Source organism: Mesoplodon mirus (assembly GCF_964341445.2).
Source record: "Mesoplodon mirus genome assembly, chromosome: 18".
Lineage (NCBI taxonomy): Eukaryota > Metazoa > Chordata > Mammalia > Artiodactyla > Ziphiidae > Mesoplodon > Mesoplodon mirus.
In genome coordinates this window covers 49254903-49277735 of record NC_138994.1, presented here as the reverse complement: position 1 = coordinate 49277735, position 22833 = coordinate 49254903, and the positions used below count along the sequence as shown (strand labels likewise).

Sequence of the window (22833 nt, the reverse complement as noted above, 5' to 3'; positions counted from 1 at the left end):
TGGACTTGTCAATAAACGATGCAGTCAACAGTTATATATTAGGGGGAATCAAAGGGTAAAGTTGAACTCCAACTCACACCATACATCAACCAATTTCAGTGAACTCAACACATTTGTGAAAGGCAAAACCATAATAACTTTTAGAAGACAGTATACAATAGTAGCTTTCTGATGGCAGGGAAGAAACTAAGACACAAAAAGTAAAATGCATACAGGAAAGAACTAAAAAATTAAACTACATTAAAATTAAGCACCTCTGTTCATCCAAAGACACCATGAAAAAGTGAAATGACAAGGATACAAATCAATAACCTAACTGAAAAACAGGAAAGACCAGAACAAGCATTTCACAGAGGAAGTGTCAATGGTCAAACACGTTACAATACGCAATTGCATTGGTAACTAAAGCAATACACATTAAGTCCATAATGACATATCATTTTACACCAGATCAAAAACTTTGGGAAAACAAACTTTGAAGAAGTCTGATAATATCAAATGTTAAAGAGAATATGGAACAAATGGAATCCTTGTCCTTGCCAAAAGGAATATAAATAGATGTAACATTTTGGAAGACAATTTGGCATTATCTACTCAAAGTGATGTGCATATACCTTTAATTTAATGCCACCCCTAGGTATACACCCAAGAAACTCTTGTAGTATCTCTGCAACAAGAAACAAGGATAGCCACATTCTCTGTAATAGCAAAAGCAGAGCAAAATAGGGGAATTTCCTGGTGGTCCAGTGGTTAGGACTCTGTGCTTTCACTGCCCTGGGCCCAGGTTCAATCCCTGATTGGGGAACTAAGATCCTGCAAGCCAGGAGGCATGACCAAAAAAACCCAAAAGAACAAAAAACAAAAAAACACCAAGCAAAAACAAAACAACAACAAAACAAAACAAAACAAACAAAAGAACCCCTCCCAAAATAGAGAAATAATGCAATGAGAATCAAGAGTAATTTATCTAATGAAATACTACTTAACAGTGAAAATAGAAGAAATATAACTGCACATAACAAAGATCAATTTCAAGAATATAACGATGAGCTAAAAGTCACAAAAGAATGCATACATTATAATTCCACATATATTCAGTTCAAAAGCATGGAATATGTTGTTAGGAATACAAACTTGATGAAATTGTGAAGAAAAGCAATGGTAAACAAAGAATTGGGAATATGAAAAAAGGATGGGGTAGGAGGGGAATATAGGAGATGTAACAGGTAGTAATAAAGTTCTTTTTCTTTCTTTTTTTTTTTTTTTTTTTTTTTTGCGGTACGTGGGCCTCTCACTGTTGTGGCCTCTCCCATTGTGGAGCACAGGCTCAGTGGCCATGGCTCAGCGGCCATGGCTCATGGGCCCAGCCGCTCCGCGGCATGTGGGATCTTCCTGGACCGCGACACGAACCCGCGTTCCCTGCATCGGCAGGCGGACTTTCAACCACTGCGCCACCAGGGAAGTCCTCTTTTTCTTTTTTAATATTGATTGACTGATTGATTGGCCAAACCACACAGCTTGTGGGATCTTAGTTCCCCACCAGGGATTGAATCCGGGCCCTCGGCAGTGAGAACACGGAGTCCTAACCACTGACTGGACCACCTGGGAATTCCTGAAGTTCTTTTGCTTAAAATAGGTGGTCAGGTACAGGGATGTATAATGTATTCTGATTTTTTAGATGCTACGTTTCATGAACAGGTTTTATCACCTCAATACTTGATTTTAAAAAGGGAAACCGAATAACTGAAATATCACACATTTGGTCAATTCATCTACACCATGTCCTCTTCTAAGCCAGATGGGTGGCTGCTATCTTTGGCTCCTTGCTAGACTTAAAACGGACTTGTGGACAGATGGTGTACAATAAAAGGGAAAATTTTCCTACTGGCCCTGTAAGTAATAAACAAGGAGATAAAAAGACCAATTAAAACAAGAAAGGTAGATGTTTAATATAAAATATGATCCTTCTTTTAAAAAAACTGGGAAACAAAAATTTAAGTCATTCTTTATTCATATAGCACAGTATGAGAAGATACAAGAAACTTCAATGCCTAGCTTAGTCAAAGATGGTAAACCAAAAGGTAAAACGGAGGAAACTTAGCTTTAAATAAAAAACAGAACTCTATAATGAGAAATTTTACCATCAGTGAAAAGAAACAGACTGCTACCATACTAACAACCAGTTTAACACAGAATATCTAGTAAAAAACAGCTGCATTTACTGAAGGAAAAAGCAAGCGGATGACACTATTTCTGCCGAGAAATAGGAGACTACTGGATACTACCACTAAAAAATGAGGCCAATGAAAACAAGCAATTCAAATACCCAAATCACACAATTTCTAAAAACATTTATGACGTGTATAAAAATGCAAAAGAACAGGATGATTTTTTAAATGAACTTACCCTGAAATAAGTGAAGTTACAGCTGTTGAATAAATGTCACTCAAAAGCAGTCTCTTGGCTTTTTCTTACACAGCGGGCAACTTTCCTTTTGAATTCTCCATTTCTGTCTTCCCTCCATTCTTTCTATAAGTACAAAAGTAACAGCAACTGATTTTATGTAAGCTCATCTTACAATCTCAAATACTAATTTTAATTTTGAATGTAATGCTTTGGCAATGTGAACACTTTTAAATGTTAAAAAGTTGACAAGGTAGAAAAGTAGTCAAGAAACACTCCTGCAAGGCACTCTGCTAGGATACATGCAAATGACCTCTACAGGCAAAAGTCTTTTTAAAAAAGGAAAAGGCCCTGAAGATCATTAGCAGTTTTGTATCATGCTAAAAAGAAAGCTACGACTTAAAATAAGATATCCAGGCTATCTGAAGGATCACCAACTCTCCCTACTGGTAGCAACCAGAAAATAAAGTAGACGTAACAGTGACTCCAATATCAAGTATATGGGTGTAATGCATCATACTGAGATGATACCGAGTACTATTTCTAGTGGGGGTGGGGGGATGAGGGGGTGGGACACATGACAGTGACAATATCACTATCACTGCCTGGCCCATGAAAATGGAACACAAAACAGCACCAGCATAGTTTCACAGGAGAATAGAGCTGATTCTACTTAGCATGTAAATACCAGGAAATTCTCACAAAAATGCCCAGCCCTTTTTTCCCCCCCTATATCATCCACTTAGGGACAGCAAAGACTACAGAAATCTTCAATACTTGCCTGTGCAGAGGAAGAGATTTGAACAACAATTTTTGCCCTCAAAGCAAGGCACCCCAGAAAGCCAATCATTATAATAAATTATGAGATAAACTATAATGCTAACATCTACAGAGATTTGGAGATGTTTGATGAAGTATTTATGGATAAAATGTTATTGTCTGTAATTACCTCATTATCATGTTTAAGAAATTTTAAGGAGAAAGGGTCAATTCCAGAAAAGAAGGAAGGTCAATCTCAAGAAAAGAAAAAAAAAATCACCTAAAAAGAGCACTTAGCAGAGAGAAGTAAGACTGAGAGCAGGGAAATCAGATAGAAAGCTATTACAATAATGTAGGTAAGAAGTTAAAAGGACTCAAATCAATGGCAGAGGGGTGGAAAGGAATTTAGATATATAATTTGACTGACATTCTCTGGTGACACACAAGACTGGGCAAGGATGACTTCTAGGTAGAAGACAGATTGGTAGATGATGGTTCAAAGCAGGAGCTAGCTAATAACAGAGTCGCCATTTGTTGAATCCACTATGCCACACACTGTGGATGACCAGATGGGTGGTGTTATCATCTGCATTTTACATGTGAAGAACCTATGGAATCAACAGACCAAAAAGCACATATGTTTATCTCTTAGCTCTCCTAAGATCCTATTAAAATGATCATACTGGAATTATTTTTTTAAGGTATAAATCCTCACTATCAAAGAAAATGGCATTAAAATCATCTAATAATGGGGAGAAATTTTTTCTGGAAGACCAAAAGTAGATGGAAGAACAATGAAACACGCATTAGAGGAGAGAAAGTAGTAGCCTACAGGAGTCTCAATGGAACCCCAGCAAAGGAGGGAAAAGGATCTATTGAATAGAACTCTGAAGTTAAAGTTTGGAAATGACAGCTCTGAGAAGTCAGTAAGAAGTGGGGTTGAGGTGCATGCCACAGCTAAAGAAGACCGAGTGCAGCCAAATAAATAAATATAAAAAAAAAGAAAGAAAAAAAAAAGATGTGGGGCTGAGGGACTTCCCTGGTGGTCCAGTGGTTAAGACTTCACGCTCTCAATGCAGGGGGCTCGGGTTAGATCTCTGGTCATGAAACTAGAGACTGCATGCTGCAACTAAGAGCCCAAATGCCACAACTAAAGATCCCGCATGCTGAAACTTAAGATCTCGCATACCACAACTGAGACCCGGAGCAGCCAAACAAACAAATAAATAAATGAAGTGGGGCTGAAAAGAGATTGACAGAAAGTCTGTATGACTCAATAGTTTGGCCTTTACTCCTCCCTACACCCAAATTTTAATACCTTCCTAAAATAAGAATGATGCTGTATAGATTTTCTATAAAGATACTGCAGACCTCTAGAATTAGGGCTGCTAGTGTAGGTACCGGTACTGAAAGTAATTACTTCTGCACTGTGGCATTTAAATGCTACCCCTCTTCCTCCAACTCACTCTTAGTTTAACATCTGGCTTATTACTCACACACTCTTGAGTGAAACCAATTCTGCACACATGCGCCCCTTATGCTGTTTGGACTGATACTTCACTTACTAGAAGTTAGAATGATTTTCTGTCAGTGTTTACTTCAATTCAATTACTAAATTCAAAAATTCAAAGCCAGAGATTTGAAAGGGGGTTATTAGATGTAGTGTTTTTCTACATGTAAGATTTCACCCAAGTTTTTATGTAGGTTTGAAATAACAAGGAAAAAAGGTGAATTTAACCTCCCAGCTTTCACATATACTAACAAAGTTTCCAAGAATAAGAATTAGAACAAAAGGACTGTTAAAGGATAGACGGCTGAGGAACTAGGACTATTCTAGATTAAAGGAGACTAATAAAACATGAATACAGGACTTCTGTGGCGGTCCAGTGGTTAAGACTGCACGCTTCCACTGCAGGGGGCATGGGTTCGATCCCTGGTCAGGGAACTAAGATCCCACATGCAGTGGAGTGCAGTGCAGCCAAAAAAAATTAACAAATAAATAAAATAATTTTTAAAAAAAAGAAAAGGAGAAGGAAGAGAAGACCAAAAAAATGAAAAAAACAGTAATGTAAAAATGAGAAACCTAAAATAAAATGGTAAGAAACACCACCCTTTACAAAAAAAAAAAAAAAAAGTAAAAAATAAATAAATAAAACGAATACAAAATGTAACGTGAGGACTTCCCTGGTGACACACTGGTTAAGAAACTGCCTGCCAATGCAGGGGACATGGGTTCAAGCCCTGGGCCAGAAGATCCCACATGCCGCAGAGCAACTAAGCCCGTGTGCCACAACTACTGAGCCCGAGTGCCACAACTACTGATGCCCATGCGCCTAGAGCCTGTGCTCCACAACACCAGACGCCAACGCAATGAGAAGCCCGAGCACTACAATGAAGAGTAGCCCCCACTCAACACAACTAGTGAAAGCCCTCGTGCAGCAACGAAGACCCAACACAGCCAAAATTAACTAATTTTTAAAAAGTAATGTGGGTTCCTAAAATTCTGGATTCTGCCGCCCCACCCATTTCATTCTTAGGAGATACATGCTGAAGTATTTAAGTATATACTTAAACATAAAGATCTATAAAGTTTTCTCAGTTTAGCAAATAATAATAATGATAATAACAACATTGTAAAATCTCCACATTTGTGAACCTATATGTGTAGGGTATAGGGGTGTTTAAGGGTGTTTATTTAACTAATACAACATTTTGTAGGTCTGAAAGTTTTAAAAATAAAAGCTTGGGAATAATAATATGGACCTACTAGGGACTTGATAATAAGTTCTCATAGGTATGACAGCTGTTTTATAGTTATATAGGATAGTGTCCTTATTCCTTTTTTTTTTTAATTTATTTTTTTGGGGGGGCTGCGTTGGGTCTTTGTTGCTGCTCACAGGCTTTCTCTAGATGCGACGAGCACGAGCTACTCTTCATTGTGGTGCGCGGGCTTCTCACTGAGGTGGCTTCTCTTGTTGTGGAGCATGGGCTCTAGGCGCGCGGGCTTCAGTAGCTGTGGCTCGTGGGCTGTAGAGCACAGGCCCAGTAGTTGTGGCACATGAGCTTAGCTGGTCTGCAGCATGTAGGATCTTCCTGGACCAGGGATCGAACCCATGTCCCCTGCATTGGCAGGAGGATTCGTAACCACTGCGCCACCAGGGAAGTCCCTAGTGTCCTTATTCTTAAAAGATGCAGGTACAAATATTTAGGGGTAAAGCTTAGTTACGTCTTACTTATCTTTGTACAGATTCATGAAAAAATTAAATGAATAAAAACATATATCGATACACATCCAGACATATATACTTATAAAGCTACTATAGTTCTAATCAAGTTTAATTAAACGGGAGGGGAGATGTGTGCATGTGACCACCTTACCGCAGCATCAACATTAGCAGGTGAGTCTCCATTAGGGTCGGCCAGCATAGAAATGACACTAATCATGATGGTTTCCACGGTGTGAATAGGCAGCCAGCGTTCCTCTGGCTTTTCATAACCATATTTATCTTCCCCGGGCTCGTGAAGAATAGAAATGCATACATCACCATTTTTATCAACTGCAGAATTAGAGAATAAGATTACTGTTTTAAATATTTAAAATAATTTGGCTATACATAAAATACATATTATAATAAACATGGTCCCGATTCCCATGGCATCTGTATAAAATTCAATACCACTGTACCATTGAAAAGATACAGAAGTTAATTTCCAAAATGGAACCTGTTAACCTTTTAGGAAGACCAAAGATTTTACCAAGTAGGATCCACCTGACAAACCCAAAAGGAATGTAAGCTACCTTTTTCGTTTGTGCAAAATTTCAAGACACATAGTATGTAGATGGTGCCTAGCATTTACATGTAATAAATACAATGAAATGAAGAAATGGCATCTGTTGAATCTGTTCTTCATTTGTAGAAAGTATATGGTCCAAACACCAGAAGTTGAGTTCCTGGATAATGAATTCCTAGTTTCCCCACTAACTTATTGATTGAAATTGTTAATAGTCAAAGGTCTAGAGACTTTCCTAAGAAAAAAATAAAAGGTAACATGATAATATACTTCTAAAATCACATAAAGGCAAAATTATATTTTCAGGGAAAAAGTATACTCCAATCCACAAAAGGAACATGTCATATTGCTAGTGAAAATTCATCAACATACGTGATATTCATTAGGCCCCTAATCTATAAAACAGTTTTAAAATCCAAGCCACAAATTAACTGTTGATTAAAAGGGGTAGAGGAGTCCTAATCCACACTTACATCACACAAACAGTCCCTATTAGGGAACCATCAGAATCATAACGTTCACTAATCTTCTACAGTGAAATTTTCCCTATTGCAAAAAGCATACTTATTGGAGAAATGTTAGAAAAGACAGAGAAGTATAAAATTTTGGTTAAAAATTTTTTAACCAAATTTCCAAATCCTATAAATAACCAATGACACCATTTATGTATATTTCATCCCTGACTTCCTACCTAAAGTCCAACAAATTTATGATAGGTGTAATGTTAAAGCCTACTTTTCACCTCCTAACTCAAGCACTCCCCTGTTGTTATAAACTCTGGGTAACCAGAGTCAAAGTTCGTGTGCACTGTGGCTCTACGATGCTCCTTGAACGCGTGCCGTGTTCCAGGCGCCCACCACCTAACATGGAGTTCGGCAGTGAATGCAACATTCAAGACTCATGCCTTCAATGTCTTGTATATGAGCTGTTCTGCAATTAAGGTTCCTTTTCCCAACTCACCTACACCTCCTAGTAAAATCTCTTAACTAAAATGAAATAACTAACTAGAGCAAGAGGCAAGAAAAACAACAGCAAATCTTGTAACAGCGCTATAAAGTTGAACAGAAAATGCTTACACAGTATTAAGATATTTTCCTCACTTACACTTAAAATTTTTTCTTTGAGAAAAGGAAGTCATTTTCTTTGAGAAAATTTAACATCAAATGTTTGTATAGAATTCTATCAGAGAGAATTTATTTAAGACCCATTTTCCTTTTATAAAAATTATCGTAATTTAGCACCTTTAAAATTTTTTAACCTTGTGTCATTTCATTTTAAACATATACTTTAGTTTCTTAGAAAGAGGTTTTTATGCTTAATATCTATTACCAAATCACACTTTAAAAATGCAAGATATGAGCTGATAATTCTGAGTGACAAGGCAATAAAACTAAGATTTTTCTTTATTGAAAAATTTTTAAATGTCACAACTGAAATCTAGTTTAAAATACTTTTAGGGGCTAAATTTTTCCATGTACAGAAACTTTATGTATTTCCTCTTTAGTCAAATGTCTGTTCATATCCTTTACCCACTTATGTACTCAATGCTTAGTTTTCTTCTTGCCAAACTGCTTCTTAATTTTCCTTGTTTAATTTTTGCCTGTTATTTTTTTTCTTTCATTTCAATATCCCAATAATGTTTTTTAATAGCTGGCCTTATTATCTGACACAAGATTCATTTAAGAATCCCATACTGAATTTAGTTACCATTTCTCTTTCCTCTTTATAGTCTTCCAATATTTCTTGCTTTTGAAACTAGAAATTCCTTGTTCCTAACACCCAGAAAATAATATTCACTATTTTTAAAAATCACTTGAAACTTTTTATTCCATTTAGAGTTTTAATTCACTTTGCTGTTTGGTGTGAAGAAAATTTCTAAATCAATTTCCCCGTAAGTAGCTAGCCAACAGTCTCAGCATCAATGACTGAAAAGAAAACACAGCTCTTCTTCCATCATGAAACTAAACTACCTGAACCATGCATACCCTTCAAGCTATCTCCCTTCTCTTGAAGCTGTGCTCTAAAATTAGGAAAATCTGATTTCTCCTCGTCTTCTCTATTTACACTTGGGTACCCTCTTTTTTGCCTTATGGGAAACTGTCTTCTGCTTCCAAACAGGATGCTATGACTATTCTCACAAAGTGATTGGGAGAACATATTCTCCTGGGTATTTTTAAAGTCAACCCTTCTGGGCCCAAAACAACTGATACTGTTGAGGACACCTTCCTGGACACATTTTCCTCTCTTACTTCCGTGGCTCACTTCCTTTCCCTGGTTCTTGAAGCCATTCTCTCAATCACTTTCTTCTTTTCCTTTTCCTTGGTCTGACTTTTGATGTTATCCTAATCTCCAAAATTAATCATCTTTTCCCTAAGTAAATTAAACCATTCATTATATCACAGTGTTACCCACCATCTCCCCCCTGCCAGCTTTATTAAGATATAATTGACATAAAACGTTGTGTAAGTTTAAGGTATACCTCATGATGATTTGATATACGTTACCTGTCATCTTGATGTCAGTAACTTCCAAGGCCCTAAGCTCACTCACTGCTGAGCCTTGACTAGTTTTCTTTAATTACCTAAGTGGTTATGGCAACTGAACCTCCAGAAAAACAAGTCCCAAATTGAATGCATCTAAGTCATACAAATAACTTGTATGACTTTACCATATAATAATTTTTAATAAAACAGCTTTGGAGATATAATTCATGTATTTGAAGTATACAATTTAATGGTTTCTAGTATGTTTAAAGAGTTGTATAACCATCACCACAATCAATTTTACAATATATTCATCACCACAGAAAGAAATGCCATACCCATTAGCAATTGATAAAATCCTCTATCTCCTAGCTCTTTTGTCTGGTTTTCCCTTCCAAACCTTCCCCCGTGAGTATAAACTTTCTAGACATAAATATAGTCATGATGAACCTACTATATACAGCTTTAAAACTATTGAGTCCCCACGACTAAAGATACATATTCAAAATTCTATTTAAGAATCACATTCTCCATCATTCCCTGACTCCCTGTTCTATGCTACCAAACACCTTTATAACAACATCACTGTTGTCTCTGTTTCACCATTAAATTTATGCCCATCTTTCCCTTACACATACCATAATATCCTTACAGAAAGACCATAACTCGATCATCTTTGTATCTCCAGCACCTAGCAGAAACTCAAATGCTGGTTTTTCCTCTCATTCCCACTGCAGACCACTCTCACTCCCCTTTCTAAGTCTAGCTCCTTCTGAACCTGCCATCCCTGGCCCATTGCCTCCTCGGGTATCCTTTCTTCACAAAGCATCCCTTCTCTCAAATCAAGTCTTAATTACTTCACTCTCTAATGCCTTCTCCCTTATGGCCTGCAAACCAACTATCCCTTCAAGCTTAAAAAACAAAGAAAATAAACACTCATTTCAGTTGCCCTCTTAAACTACGGAGGCCATTGCTATTGTTCCTCATAACAGAGGTTCCATGTACTGCTTACATATATTCTCTCGTATAATTCTCACAGACAGAGAAACTAAGGTTCAGGAGGCTTTACCTACAGTAATATAGCTAATTTGTGGTAGAAACAACATTCAGAAACTTTGTTACATTTTCCTTTGAAATAGGTGCAAAAAGATTGACTATTACACATCAAATAATTCAAGAGAAGGCAGGAGAAACTGCCAAAAGGCTAGGAAGAAATGAAAGAAACGTCCAAGGCAGATGTGGTCAATTTGTGCCTCCATATATCTTGTAGGACTATCGCTAATGTGTTCTACCAGAAAGAAATTATTTTTCTCCCTTCTTCCTGGTGCAAAAAATAACTATGTCTTTTGTGATCACTGCTATCTTAGATGTGATGAAATATGGTGGCTTCCTTGGTTCCCAATAGTTTTCCATTTGCAGTCTAGTCTCTCCTAAGTAAGACTCATCTGTTTTTCAAGTTACTGGGTGCTATTACACTTCCTTGAAACAAAGCCTTGGTTTATTCATGCATCCGTTACCCTCACTGATTTTTGCTTAAACTAATATTTAAGAGTTTCTCTTCCTTGCAACTGAAAGTCTGGACTATGAGAAGTAGAATGCAGATTAGTGTAATTGTCTAAAAAGACAACTTTGATTACAAAATACTGATAGTCAAAATACTTAGGAAAGAAATTCTTGCAAGCTCTATCATACAAAACAAGGCCAAAAGTTCAGGGAGACTGTGTATACACACAGTTTATCTAGCCTAACCTTTGGCTCACAAAGTGAATTTTAAATGGTAGTACATCTTTGGGTAAAAAAGTCAATGTCGGGCCTCCCTGGTGGCGCAGTGGTTGAGAGTCCGCCTGCCGATGCAGGGGATACGGGTTCGTGCCCCGGTCTGGGAGGATCCCATATGCCGCGGAGCGGCTGGGCCCGTGAGCCATGGCCGCTGGGCCTGCGCATCCGGAGCCTGTGCTCCGCAACGGGAGAGGCCACAGCAGTGAGAGGCCCGCATACCGCAAAAAGAAAAAAAAAAAAAAAAAAAGTCAATGTCACCATTTTATGCACAGCAGTACTGGATACTTTTGAAGGTTTAAACACACAGTATTGTATCTCATTTGATCCTATCAATAACCTTATGATGTAGGTAAGACATTCCTTTTTGACAGCTAAGAATATACATTAAAAGTTAAGCGTTGCCCATAGTCTAGGAGCTAAGATGAGAAAATAGAAATTAAAAATCCAGATTTAGTTACTTCTAAGCTCTTTGTAATAGCCAATGAGTCACCTAATACCTTGGAAATTATCTCCTCAATTATAAGAGCTCTATTAATGCTGAATATCACCCACTAACCCTGCCTCTAGTTAGGAACATCATGAGTCTCAAAACGAGCTGAAAACTAAGTAAGTGAGTAAATAAATAAATAAATGAAGATTTTTTTTTTTCCCATGTGATCTCTGTCACTCCTTCTCTTCTAAGGAATCTAAATCCAAGCCCACGTGCATAACAAACACAACAAACTTAGTACAAAAATTCCAATGCAATTTCACTGAGAACTACATCTTCCTTATTAGCCTTGAAAACTTCAGTGACAGGCCATCATACTTGCAAATGTAAAAGTAAAACTAGATAAACTTACCATTTGGGTGCCAGATTTCTGTAATGAATTTCATTTTAGGAGGCCGAAGGGGATAATCTTTTGGGAAAGTGAGATGAGCCTTAAAAACACCACCTTCACTGGAAATACAAAAACAAAAACAAGTTCTTGCCTATAAGTTCCTGCTTATAAATAATAAAATTATTAAAACAAACATAAAACAAGGATGCTAGTGCTAACACTGTAAAGAAAATAAATAATCTGGATTTCAAGCAGTTTACTTTACTCAAATATCCAGTTTAATAAACTGTCATACCTACCACCTTATTAAACTCTCAAAAAACAGTAAAACGAAAGAAACAGCTTTAAAAAAAAGGCATCCAGATCAGATTACACGACTGCTGTGCTACAAACCTTTTAATCTCTTCCCACTGCACTTAAAACAAAATTTAAAAGTTAAGTTTAACATTGCCTATCAGGGTCAAGTTGCCAATTTCTCTACGTTGATCTCAATCTTCCACTCTTCTCTCTCGTTCCAGCCAGTCTTCTTTCTGTTCTTCAAACACAACAAGCTTTTTCTCATCTGAGAGCTTGTGCATTTTCTTATTCCCTCTCTGGGAACAGTTGTGCTGACCTTCAATCCATCCATCCACTTATTCATCTTATCATTTAACAAATATTTATTCAGGCTTTACATGTCACACACTGGGAGTACAGCAGTGAACAAAGCATAAAGTCTCTCAAGGAGTTTATAATCTGGTGACTTTCCAAAGTAGGGCTGTGCAACAGAACTTTCACACACTAGAGATGGTCTATAGTTATGCTGGCCAATATGTTAGCCACCAACCACTTGTATCAATAATATGGCTCGTACAACTGAGGAACGGCATTTTTAATCTTGTTTAATTCTAATAGGCACATGTGGCTGTGACTGCTGTGTTAAGGCAGTGCAGACCACCATCATTTGCTTAGCAACTGTTCCTGAACAACTGTCAAAACAACGTAAGTCATTGTGAAAGAAAACCAATGAAAAAAGTCAGCCTTATGGGGCAAAAATGACAAAGTTCCTGACTTGTGTTCTTGGTACTAGCTGTTTCCTCTGTTTGAAACACTGTTCTCCCTTGGTCATATTCAGAACTCAGCTTAAATGTTACCTCTTGAGAATGATTTTACTTGACTACCCAATCTTAACTAGCCACTGTGTCCCTCTATCACATGGACCTCTTTTCATTTCTTTATTGCAAAAGCAATTCACACCTCTGATTCTCTTATTGTAAGATGTACACCCCATCAGAGCAGGGTCATCTGACTGTGTTTGTTTCAGATCATAGAGAAATGGAATCCTCAGCTCATTAAATGGTCTTCATTCATTAAACAAATAGATAATGATTATCTACCTATGGGAGGCACTGTTGTATGTAAAAGAATACAACAGGGAACAAGACATTAGAGATCACTGATTTATGGCACTTACCATTCTAGAGTCAGAGGAAAATATCAAGAAAAACACCCGTAATAAATACTGGAATGATATGAGCAAACTATTGTTAAATTCTTTTTTTTTTAATCTATAGAATAAGCCCATTTGCCTTTATGAAGAAAAAGTGAGGGTATGTTTGTATACAAATAGAAAAATGTCTGGAAACATGACACCAATATGTAATAATAATGGTTAATTAACTCTGAAGCACAAGATTATGAGATGTTTTTACTTTCTGCTTTGTACATTTTGATATACCATGAATTTTTAACCACAAGCAAGTATTAATTCTTATTGCCTTTTTCTAATCATAAAAGCAAGATGAGGGGAGTTAAACAAAGAAAGGTAGATCATTAACACCAAATACTTCTGAATTCTTAGGAAAGGCCACTAGATTCCGAGTATAAAAAGTAACCTCGATTTTAAAAACCTCAAAACAGAGTAACTGAGAAATTAGAAGAAAGAAAATAAGGGTAGTAAAGGGCTTACCAAGAAAAAGAAAGAATATCCTTTCATTTTGCACAGGAAGAAAACACACTGAATGTAGTACAGATATCCAGGGGTAAAAAGGAAGAAAGCTGACAAATTTTATGCCTGCCTTATGGTCTTAATTTTCATAATTTATGAGACTATCTATTGAAGGGAAAAAACATGAAGACTTGAGGGAAATGGAGACTAGAACAGCAGTTGTAAAGAGTGCATTACACTGTTAAGAGATAAGTCTACCTTCTCAGACTATGTTACCCCAACTGTATAAATTAGTGCCAAAACGGGCCTTAGGACATATTAAGTCTATGAACTAGTTTTTCAAACTGGGGCTGCAAAGCTAATTAAGTGAGTCACTAACCAGTTTTCTTTATAAACAAATAAAAATAGAATAAAAAGGGCTTCCCTGGTGGCGCAGTGGTTGAGAGTCCGCCTGCCGATGCAGGGGACACAGGTTCGTGCCCCAGTCCGGGAAGATCCCACATGCCACGGAGCGGCTGGGCCCGTGAGTCATGGCCGCTGAGCCTGCGCGTCCAGAGCCTGTGCTCCGCAACGGGAGAGGTCACAACAGTGAGAGGCCCGTGTACCGCAAAAAAAAAAAGAATAAAAAAACATGGGCGCTTATCACAAATAGTTTGTTTCAGTTATAAAATCTACATGCATGTTTCTTTCTATTCATTGAAGTGTCTTAAGTATACACTGGGTCACGATGTAAAATATTTCTGATTATGGGTTGTGGTTTAAAAAAACAAAAACAGGGCTTCCCTGGTGCCTCAGTGGTTGAGAGTCCGCCTGCCGATGCAGGGGACACGGGTTCGTGTCCCGGTCTGGGAAGATCCCACATGCCACAGAGCGGCTGGGCCCGTGAGCCATGGCCATTGAGCCTGTGCGTCCAGAGCCTGTGCTCCGCAATGGGAGAGGCCGCAACAGTGAGAGGCCCGCGTACCGCAAAAAAAAACAAAAACAAAAACAAAAACACTTTGAAAGCCACAAATACAGAAAATAGCCAAGAATCTATGTAAAACAGCATCAAAACAGCTACCACAAAGCCCATGTACTTTATCCCACTGGTAAGACTATTCCCTGATACTAAGTTAGCTTTCCTGGGTCCCTGAGTTCTGACTGATATCAGATCTACTTAAAAGCTTTATATTAGGGGCTCACCTGCTGGCGTAGTGGTTAAGAATCCGCCTGCCAATGCAAGGGACATGGGTTCGAGCCCTGGTCCGGGAAGATCCCACATGCAGAACAACTAAGCCTGTGTGCCACAACTACTGAGCCTGCCTTCTAGAGCCCGGGAGCCACAACTACTGAGCCTGCGCACCACAACTACTGAAGCCCCGCGTGCCTAGAACCCGTGCTCCACAAGAGAAGCCACTGCAATGAGAAGCCCACGCACCACAACCGAGGAGTAGCCTTCACTCGCTGCAACTAGAGAAAGCCCGCGCAACAAAGACCTAACACAGCCAAAAATAAATAAGTAAATTTTTTTAAAAAAGCTTTATATTAGCTGATTGGAATTCCTATCATGAAAGATTGCCTTAGTCTACTGAATTATTTTCAATCTTTAAATTTTAATAGGACTATCCTTAAAAGTTTAAAGTACACAATTTTAACTCTGTCTGCAATGTCCTCACCCATTCTAAACTAATCATGCAGTTTCTTACAGTTTTTCTCCTACAGGTGGAATCTTTAACTTCTCTAATACCTGTGAAAATCCTACTTGTTATTTTTAAAAGCCTAGTTCAGTAGTCCCAACTTGTGGGCACAAACTTCTAGTGAACAGTGAACAGCCAAGTTAGCAAAAAACTCAGAACACTCAAAGAGAGTACAAAACATAGTAAACTAAATATTAAAATGTCACATATTCACTATTTTTCAAATATAGAAAGACCTACCTGGATGAACAAAATGAAAGTTTATGAAAAGCATCAACGAATTAAAAATACCTTCTCTCCCGCTATACATTCTCTTCACAGATATTACTAGTATAATTACTAGCGTGATGTTAAAAAGAGGTATAAACCAATACTTTCACATTTGACAAGACTGAGAAATCTAGGCCTAGTTCAAGTTTCTTCTATTAGACTTCCCTTACTGTTTTTGTATTAAAATTATAAAAATCTTACAAGTATCAGATCCTATCATTCTACTGTCAGATCGTATCATTCTGCCATATTTACTTATTTAAATGATATACCATATGCTGCCACCTGAAATTTTGCTCAACACTATTCTTTTATATATTCCTGTTACTATCTGTCTCCTGTTTATTCATTTTTACCTGCCACAATTTTTCTATTACAATCAAAATGTTTGCTTCCGATTTCTTTTGCTATTACAAACAACAGAATGTTGAACATGCTGAACTCTTTCTAGGCATTGGGCTTTACCCTAGAAATGAAACAAGACAAAGTTTAAATAACTGTTTAAAGTCACACAGATAACAGTGGTAGACTCGGGGAGCTAAACAAAGATAGTCTCCAAAACTCACGTTCTTAAGCACTAAATGATAAGTGGCACGGCACTGCCATTGATCAATCAATTTCTAAGCCATGCAGGCAGGTTCATTCCCTCCAAAATTTCATTACAGAATATATATGGCTTGCGCCTCTAAGTTTTAAACAGAACTGTGGAAGAATTTTGTTAGTGTAAAAGAACATTAATCAGAGAGTTTAGTTAGCCACCTCTTCATTTTCTATACCCACTCAAGGTCAGGCAATACTACAAAATACATATAATCTTGAGATTCTCCAAATTCTTCACATCATTGCCAGAGGTAGGAAACAAAATAAAGCATACTTCTTGAGCACACTAGCCATTAGTGATGAAAAAGAGAATAAGAGATACAGGAAAGGTACACATTCGCCATTCCCTCATACAAATTTATAAGATTTATGATTACATGGTGCCACCCATGTCTCCTAAAGTTTCTGTAAAAACCTACTGCCATCCTACCTGACATTTTTCTTGCCGTGGATATGGACAGCTAGCCATAATACTTGATAATCATTAGTCTGAAAATAGCAGGCATGTCACACCAGTTTCAGAATGTTTTTCATAGAAAGAAAGCCTCAAGAGGGGGCTTCCCTGGTGGCACAGAAGTTAGGAATCTGCCTGCCAATGCAGGGGACACGGGTTCAAGCCCTGGTCCGAGAAGATCCCACATGCCGCAGAGCAATTAAGCCCGTGCACCACAACTATTGAGCCTGTGCTCTAGAGCCCGCGAGCCACAACTACTGAGCCCATGTGCCACAACTACTGAAGCTGGCGCGCCAAGAGCCCGTGCTCCAAAACAAGAGAAGCCACCACAATGAGAAGCCTGCGCACCGCAAGGAAGAGTAGCCCCCGCTCGCTGCAACTAGAGAAAGCCCGCATGCAGCAACGAAGACCCAATGCAGCCAAAAATAAATAATTTTATTTATTTTTTTATTCCTTATTTTCTAAGCCAGCTAAAATCCAATTTCTGTTGCTTGTAGCCAAAAGCCTACTAACTATTACAGTTACTAACTCTTCAGTTCCCACTTTAGATATCTCTTCCTCTGGGGAAAATTCCCTGACACACTCATAACCTGCCATGCTACCAACGAGTTCTCACAACACCTAATGCCTCCCTCCATCATGGCTGTCCTCAAAGTGTATTAAATAACTATGCAATGAGCTGTCTTGCCGACTAAACTGTAACCTCTTTGGGAGCAGTGACTATTAGCTAATTCAAGATCATGTTCCTAGCATCTAGCATAAGAGTGCTGAAAAAACATTTGTAAACTAAATGAATGAGTAATGTAAATGCCAGTATACTGCTTTATTTTTGCAACCATTCTAAGTAGGAAGTCACTAAAAGGGACGGTCTAAACTCAATAAATCGTAAACCTCTTTTTTGAGAGCTTTAAAAACAATTTTGTAACTATCAGCACATGAATTTTAGAAAAGGTCATTAATAAAAAGCAATCATACCAAAGTAATTTTGGATGATTATTATAAGGTCTGTCAATTGCATTAAGGCTTCATTACTCACAGGATGTTCAAAGTACGTGTGGCACTGAGGTTAAACTGCAGCCCAGGTGCAGCCAGTGCTCTCATCAGGAAGGGACAGTGCAGAAGTGGCAGCCGGTTGTCTCGTCAGCAACTCCAGAGGAGCTGCCACAAATGCTTCTGCTGTCCACACCTCAGATCAACAGCCAGCACTTTTTAAATGTATACGAAAGACCAGAAATAGATTTTTATTGGCAGCAAGAATGGCCTGTTAATTAGTGCAGTGAGTATTAAAGTGTCTCTCGTTGGTGAAGCTGAAGGGACACAACATATATATGGACCAGCTGATAATATTTAGAGATGCTTGCCACCATCACGCGAAAAAAGTCTAAGAATTTTGCAAGGTCCTTAGAGATCGAGGTCAAACCTGGATGCCTAGGTAATCTTCTACACAGACATTAGTTTAGAAGAATTTCTCTTGTTATCACATATCAACTTTAAGATTAACAAGATTCTGTCACTGAATGTTGCTGCATCTCCCTTCAGTAAACCTTCATGCAATATGTTTTGATTTAAAAACCTAGAAGACCAGAACCTCATCAGGTTCATAGGCCAGGCTGTATGTATGATTTTTGTGTGCAAAATTTGGTAAGAAATTTGCTTTCAAATAAATAATATTAAGGTTGTGGAGGAATATCTCTAGGATGGCTTTCATTGGCTACTGTTAATTACCAAACTAACATTGTAGAATGACTAAATTGAGTTATTTTAGTTTGCAACAATTACCAATGCAGGGACTTCCCTGGTGGCACAGTGGATAAGACTCCGAGCTCCCAATGCAGGGGGCCCGGGTTCAATCCTGGTCAGGGAACTGGATCCCTGGATCCCACATGCATGCCACAACTAAGAGTTCACGTCACAACTAAGGGGACTGCGAGCCGCAACTAAGACCTGGTGCAACCAAATAAACAAATAAATATTTTAAAATAAATAAATAAAAATAATACCGTTAAAAAAAAACAATGCAAACATACCACTGGGAAATCAGCAAAAATTCTGATTGGGAATAGTTGTGATAAAACATAAATCAGGGCCTCCCTGTTGGCGCAGTGGTTGAGAGTCCGCCTGCCGATGCAGGGGATGCGGGTTCGTGCCCCGGTCTGGGAGGATCCCATATGCCGCGGAGCGGCTGGGCCCGTGGGCCATGGCCGCTGGGCCTGCGCGTCCGGAGCCTGTGCTCCGCAACGGGAGAGGCCACAACAGTGAGAGGCCCGCATACCGCAAAAAGAAAAAAGAAAAAAAAAAAAAAAAAAAACATAAATCATTTTTTTCAGACCTCAGAAAACCCCCAAATCAATACTACAGCTCAACTCTGTATGTCATATACCAGTTTGCTCTGGTATAGAACTAGCTCTGAATTTTCTCTTACATCAGGTGTTGGCGAAGGGGAGACAAAGGAGTTACTATCTCAGAACATCTAAAATAAAACTATTTCATCATCAAAAAAATATTTGATGTATCCAAATCCTTGCTGCTTAGTACCATCAAGGACCACAGTTGAATGACCAAGTATACTCCCCAAGAAGGTCCCTGCTGTCCTTCAGTTGTATGTCTTTGAGAAAGTTGCTGCATTGTTTTTCAATACCTCAACTCTATAAACAGTGTGAGACTTATACTAGTCACTAACATCAGATAGTCATGATCCATCTTACAGAACATTAAATATTAGTAAGTTTAAGTTGGTCTGCAAACACAGAACAGAAAATCAGACTGTGGTCTTTGAATCTAAAAATGTATTACATAACATATTTAAGAAATTCCATCTTTTTCTATTGCTCTTTGATTACACCACATTCTGTTGTGTATCTTTACATCAGTTAATAGTGATTAATTAGAAGTGATTAACTTTATCACTTTTATAAACTGGGAAACTTCAGTTTATCAAAATAGTTTATACTTCAATTACTAAAAGAGCTCCACTTGGATGTTAGTTCCATTATACTTACTAAAGTGTATCTGGAGGACCGATAATAAGGACTTCCCATCGGTAGAGATCATTGTCATCTATTAAACCTGCTGAAAAGCCTTCCACTGGGTTTTTGTTGAGTTCTGTGGAAAAAGAAAATGTTTATCAAAAATTTTAAGTAAATAATCTTCACCCAACATTCATTACAGAACTTGAATATACATGTTATAAATTCTAACCTGTTAAATGGACACAACTGGATCCATTAGCAAAAATGCTAGCTGATATCCAAAACATTTCCATTTCTACAACACAAAGAAGCAATGGGTAAAGCAAACTATCCAGAAGATCAACTTCTACTGTGCCCTTATACTTCCACCCTGGTTTCCAGCTAGGTTCTTACCATTCTAGTAGCTCTCTAGTGGTATATAGGTATAGCCATACAGAGAGCTTATTAAAATGCAGGTGTCAGGACTTCCCTGGTGGTCCAGTGGTTAAGACTCCACACTCCCAATGCAGGGGGCCTGGGTTTGATCCCTGGTCAGGGAACTAGATCCCACACGTCACAACTAAGACCCAGAACAGCCAAATAAATAAATAAACATTTTTAAAAAAATAAAAAATAAATTAAATAAAATAAAATGCAGGTGTCAGGCCCACCCCCTAGAGATTCTGGTTCAGAGGGAAATCAAACCAATATTTCTGGTAATTCTTATGCTGTGGTCTTTAGGATACATATTCAGAAACACCAACAGAGTGCCTGATACCTTTTCATTGGAATTTCCTGCTTAACCAACCTTCATTTGTACTAATAACTACATGTCTACATGAGTAAGTCCTCTGTATTCTTGGGGATATACAACTACAGTTGGCGTCCATGTGTGGCCCATCAGACTCTGAGCACAGAGAGAGCAGAGGCTCCATCCATCCTGCCTATGTGTGTTGACCCCCTTGCCGACCAGAGTTTCCAGCACCCAGGAGTAGCTGAAGAATAATAGCTGGATAGCCAGGAGATGGAAGCAACCTAAGTGTCCATCATCGGATGAATGGATAAAGAAGATGTGGCACATATATACAATGGAATATTACTCAGCCATAAAAAGAAACGAAATTGGGGCCTCCCTGGTGGCGCAGTGGTTGAGAGTCCGCCTGCCGATGCAGGGGATACGGGTTCGTGCCCCGGTCCGGGAGGATCCCATATGCCGCGGAGCGGCTGGGCCCGTGAGCCATGGCCACTGAGCCTGCGCATCCGGAGCCTGTGCTCCGCAACGGGAGAGGCCACAACAGTGAGAGGCCCGCATACCGCAAAAAAAAAAAAAAAAAGAAACGAAATTGAGTTATTTGTAGTGAGGTGGATGGACCCAGAGTCTGTCATACGGAGTGAAGTAAGTCAGAAAGAGAAAGACAAATACCGTATGCTAACACAAATATATGGAACCTAAAAAAAAATGTCATGAAGAACCTAGGGGTAAGACGGGAATAAAGACACAGACCTACTAGAGAATGGACTTGAGGATATGGGGAGGGGGAAGGGTAAGCTGTGGTAAAGTGAGAGAGTGGCATGGACATATATACACTACCAAACGTAAAACAGATGGCTCCTGGGAAGCAGCCGCATAGCACAGGGAGATCAGCTCGGTGCTTTGTGACCACCTAGGGGGTGGGATAGGGAGGGAGGGTGGGAGGGAGGGAGACGCAAGAGGGAAGAGATATGGGAACATATGTATATGTATAACTGGTTCACTTTGTTATAAAGCAGAAACTAACACACCATTGTAAAGCAATTATACTCCAATAAAGATGTAAAAAAAGAAATATGCAAGGAAAAAAAAAGAATAATAGTTGGAGCCTACAGGAACGGCAGTAGCAACATGAGAGTTTCCTCTTCCAGAGAGAGTGCTCTAGCACGGATGGCGAATGACGGGGGCTGGGGACAAGAAGAGAGGCAAAGAACTAGTGAGGTGGCGGGGACACAGGCCATGAGGGCACCTTAGAGGAGACAGGTGAGGAGTTCCTAGAGACACAGAGCTTAATAAAGTAATGACCAATCCATGGTGAGTGTCATGTCAGGAATTTTTAAACAGCTTTAATGAGATATAGCTGACATTTGGTAAGTTGCGCATATTTAAATTACATAATTTTTTTACATATTGATATATGTATACAGCTGTGAAGCCATCACCACAGTCACGATTGTGAGTGTGTGTGTATAAACATATGAACCACCAACAAACGGCACTGGTTGGCTCAAATTGAGAAGTGGGACAAAGGGCACAGGAGAGCAATTGAGAGAGGGCTTGCTGGGAGGCTGAACAGGTTTGTAATTCTCATATAATTCCTGCCATCATCCTCAAGGAGCTCAGTCTCATGATAAGTAAGTATAATACAACTCAGAGTGCTATAAAGACTGAGCAAAGTGTGTTAGTAACTGAGAAGAAAATATTAATTTTTTGAGGAATCAGAGGTGGTTATTTCAACAGATTTAACACTCCAACATGCCAGTAAAACACAGAGAGAGCCAAAAGTGAAAGTTTATTTATATTTAAACATGAATGGCTTCTTTTCTCAAAATTTGAGGGGAGATTTTTTTTTTTATTTATAAGTCTAGTATTTTTGCCTAACTGGCAAAACAGATTTTTATAAATAGTTTTAAATCAGTACTGTGTTTTGAAACACAAGAAATGCATTTTTACTTTTAAACAGCTATTCTAAGACATTTTTTAAATACTGAAAATGCAAAGAAATTGTATTTCAATCTTGTTATTTTGTTTATCAATGCAAACATTTACTGAGTGCCAATATGCTGCAGACATACTGGGAAAGATCTGAAAGTCCCACTTTTACTGTCAACTGAGGGACAGAGTGGAGCATAGACAATTACAATCTGGGCAGGTAAATTCTACACTGAGT

The 22833-nt window shown here is 38.5% G+C and overlaps 1 protein-coding gene across 1 annotated transcript in view; it reads right to left on the bottom strand.

Annotated features, from left to right (window-relative positions):
* UBE2G1 (ubiquitin conjugating enzyme E2 G1) overlaps positions 1-22833 on the bottom strand; it is a 96343-nt gene that overhangs the window by 5062 nt on the left and 68448 nt on the right. Inside the window, exons 2-5 of the mRNA XM_082605018.1 lie at positions 19964-20066; positions 12059-12156; positions 6541-6719; positions 2407-2529 (exon numbers count right to left, since the gene is read on the bottom strand). Of these exons, the coding sequence (XP_082461144.1) occupies positions 2443-2529; positions 6541-6719; positions 12059-12156; positions 19964-20066 (467 nt within the window). The 3' untranslated portion in view covers positions 2407-2442. The remainder of the gene's footprint in view (positions 1-2406; positions 2530-6540; positions 6720-12058; positions 12157-19963; positions 20067-22833) is intronic.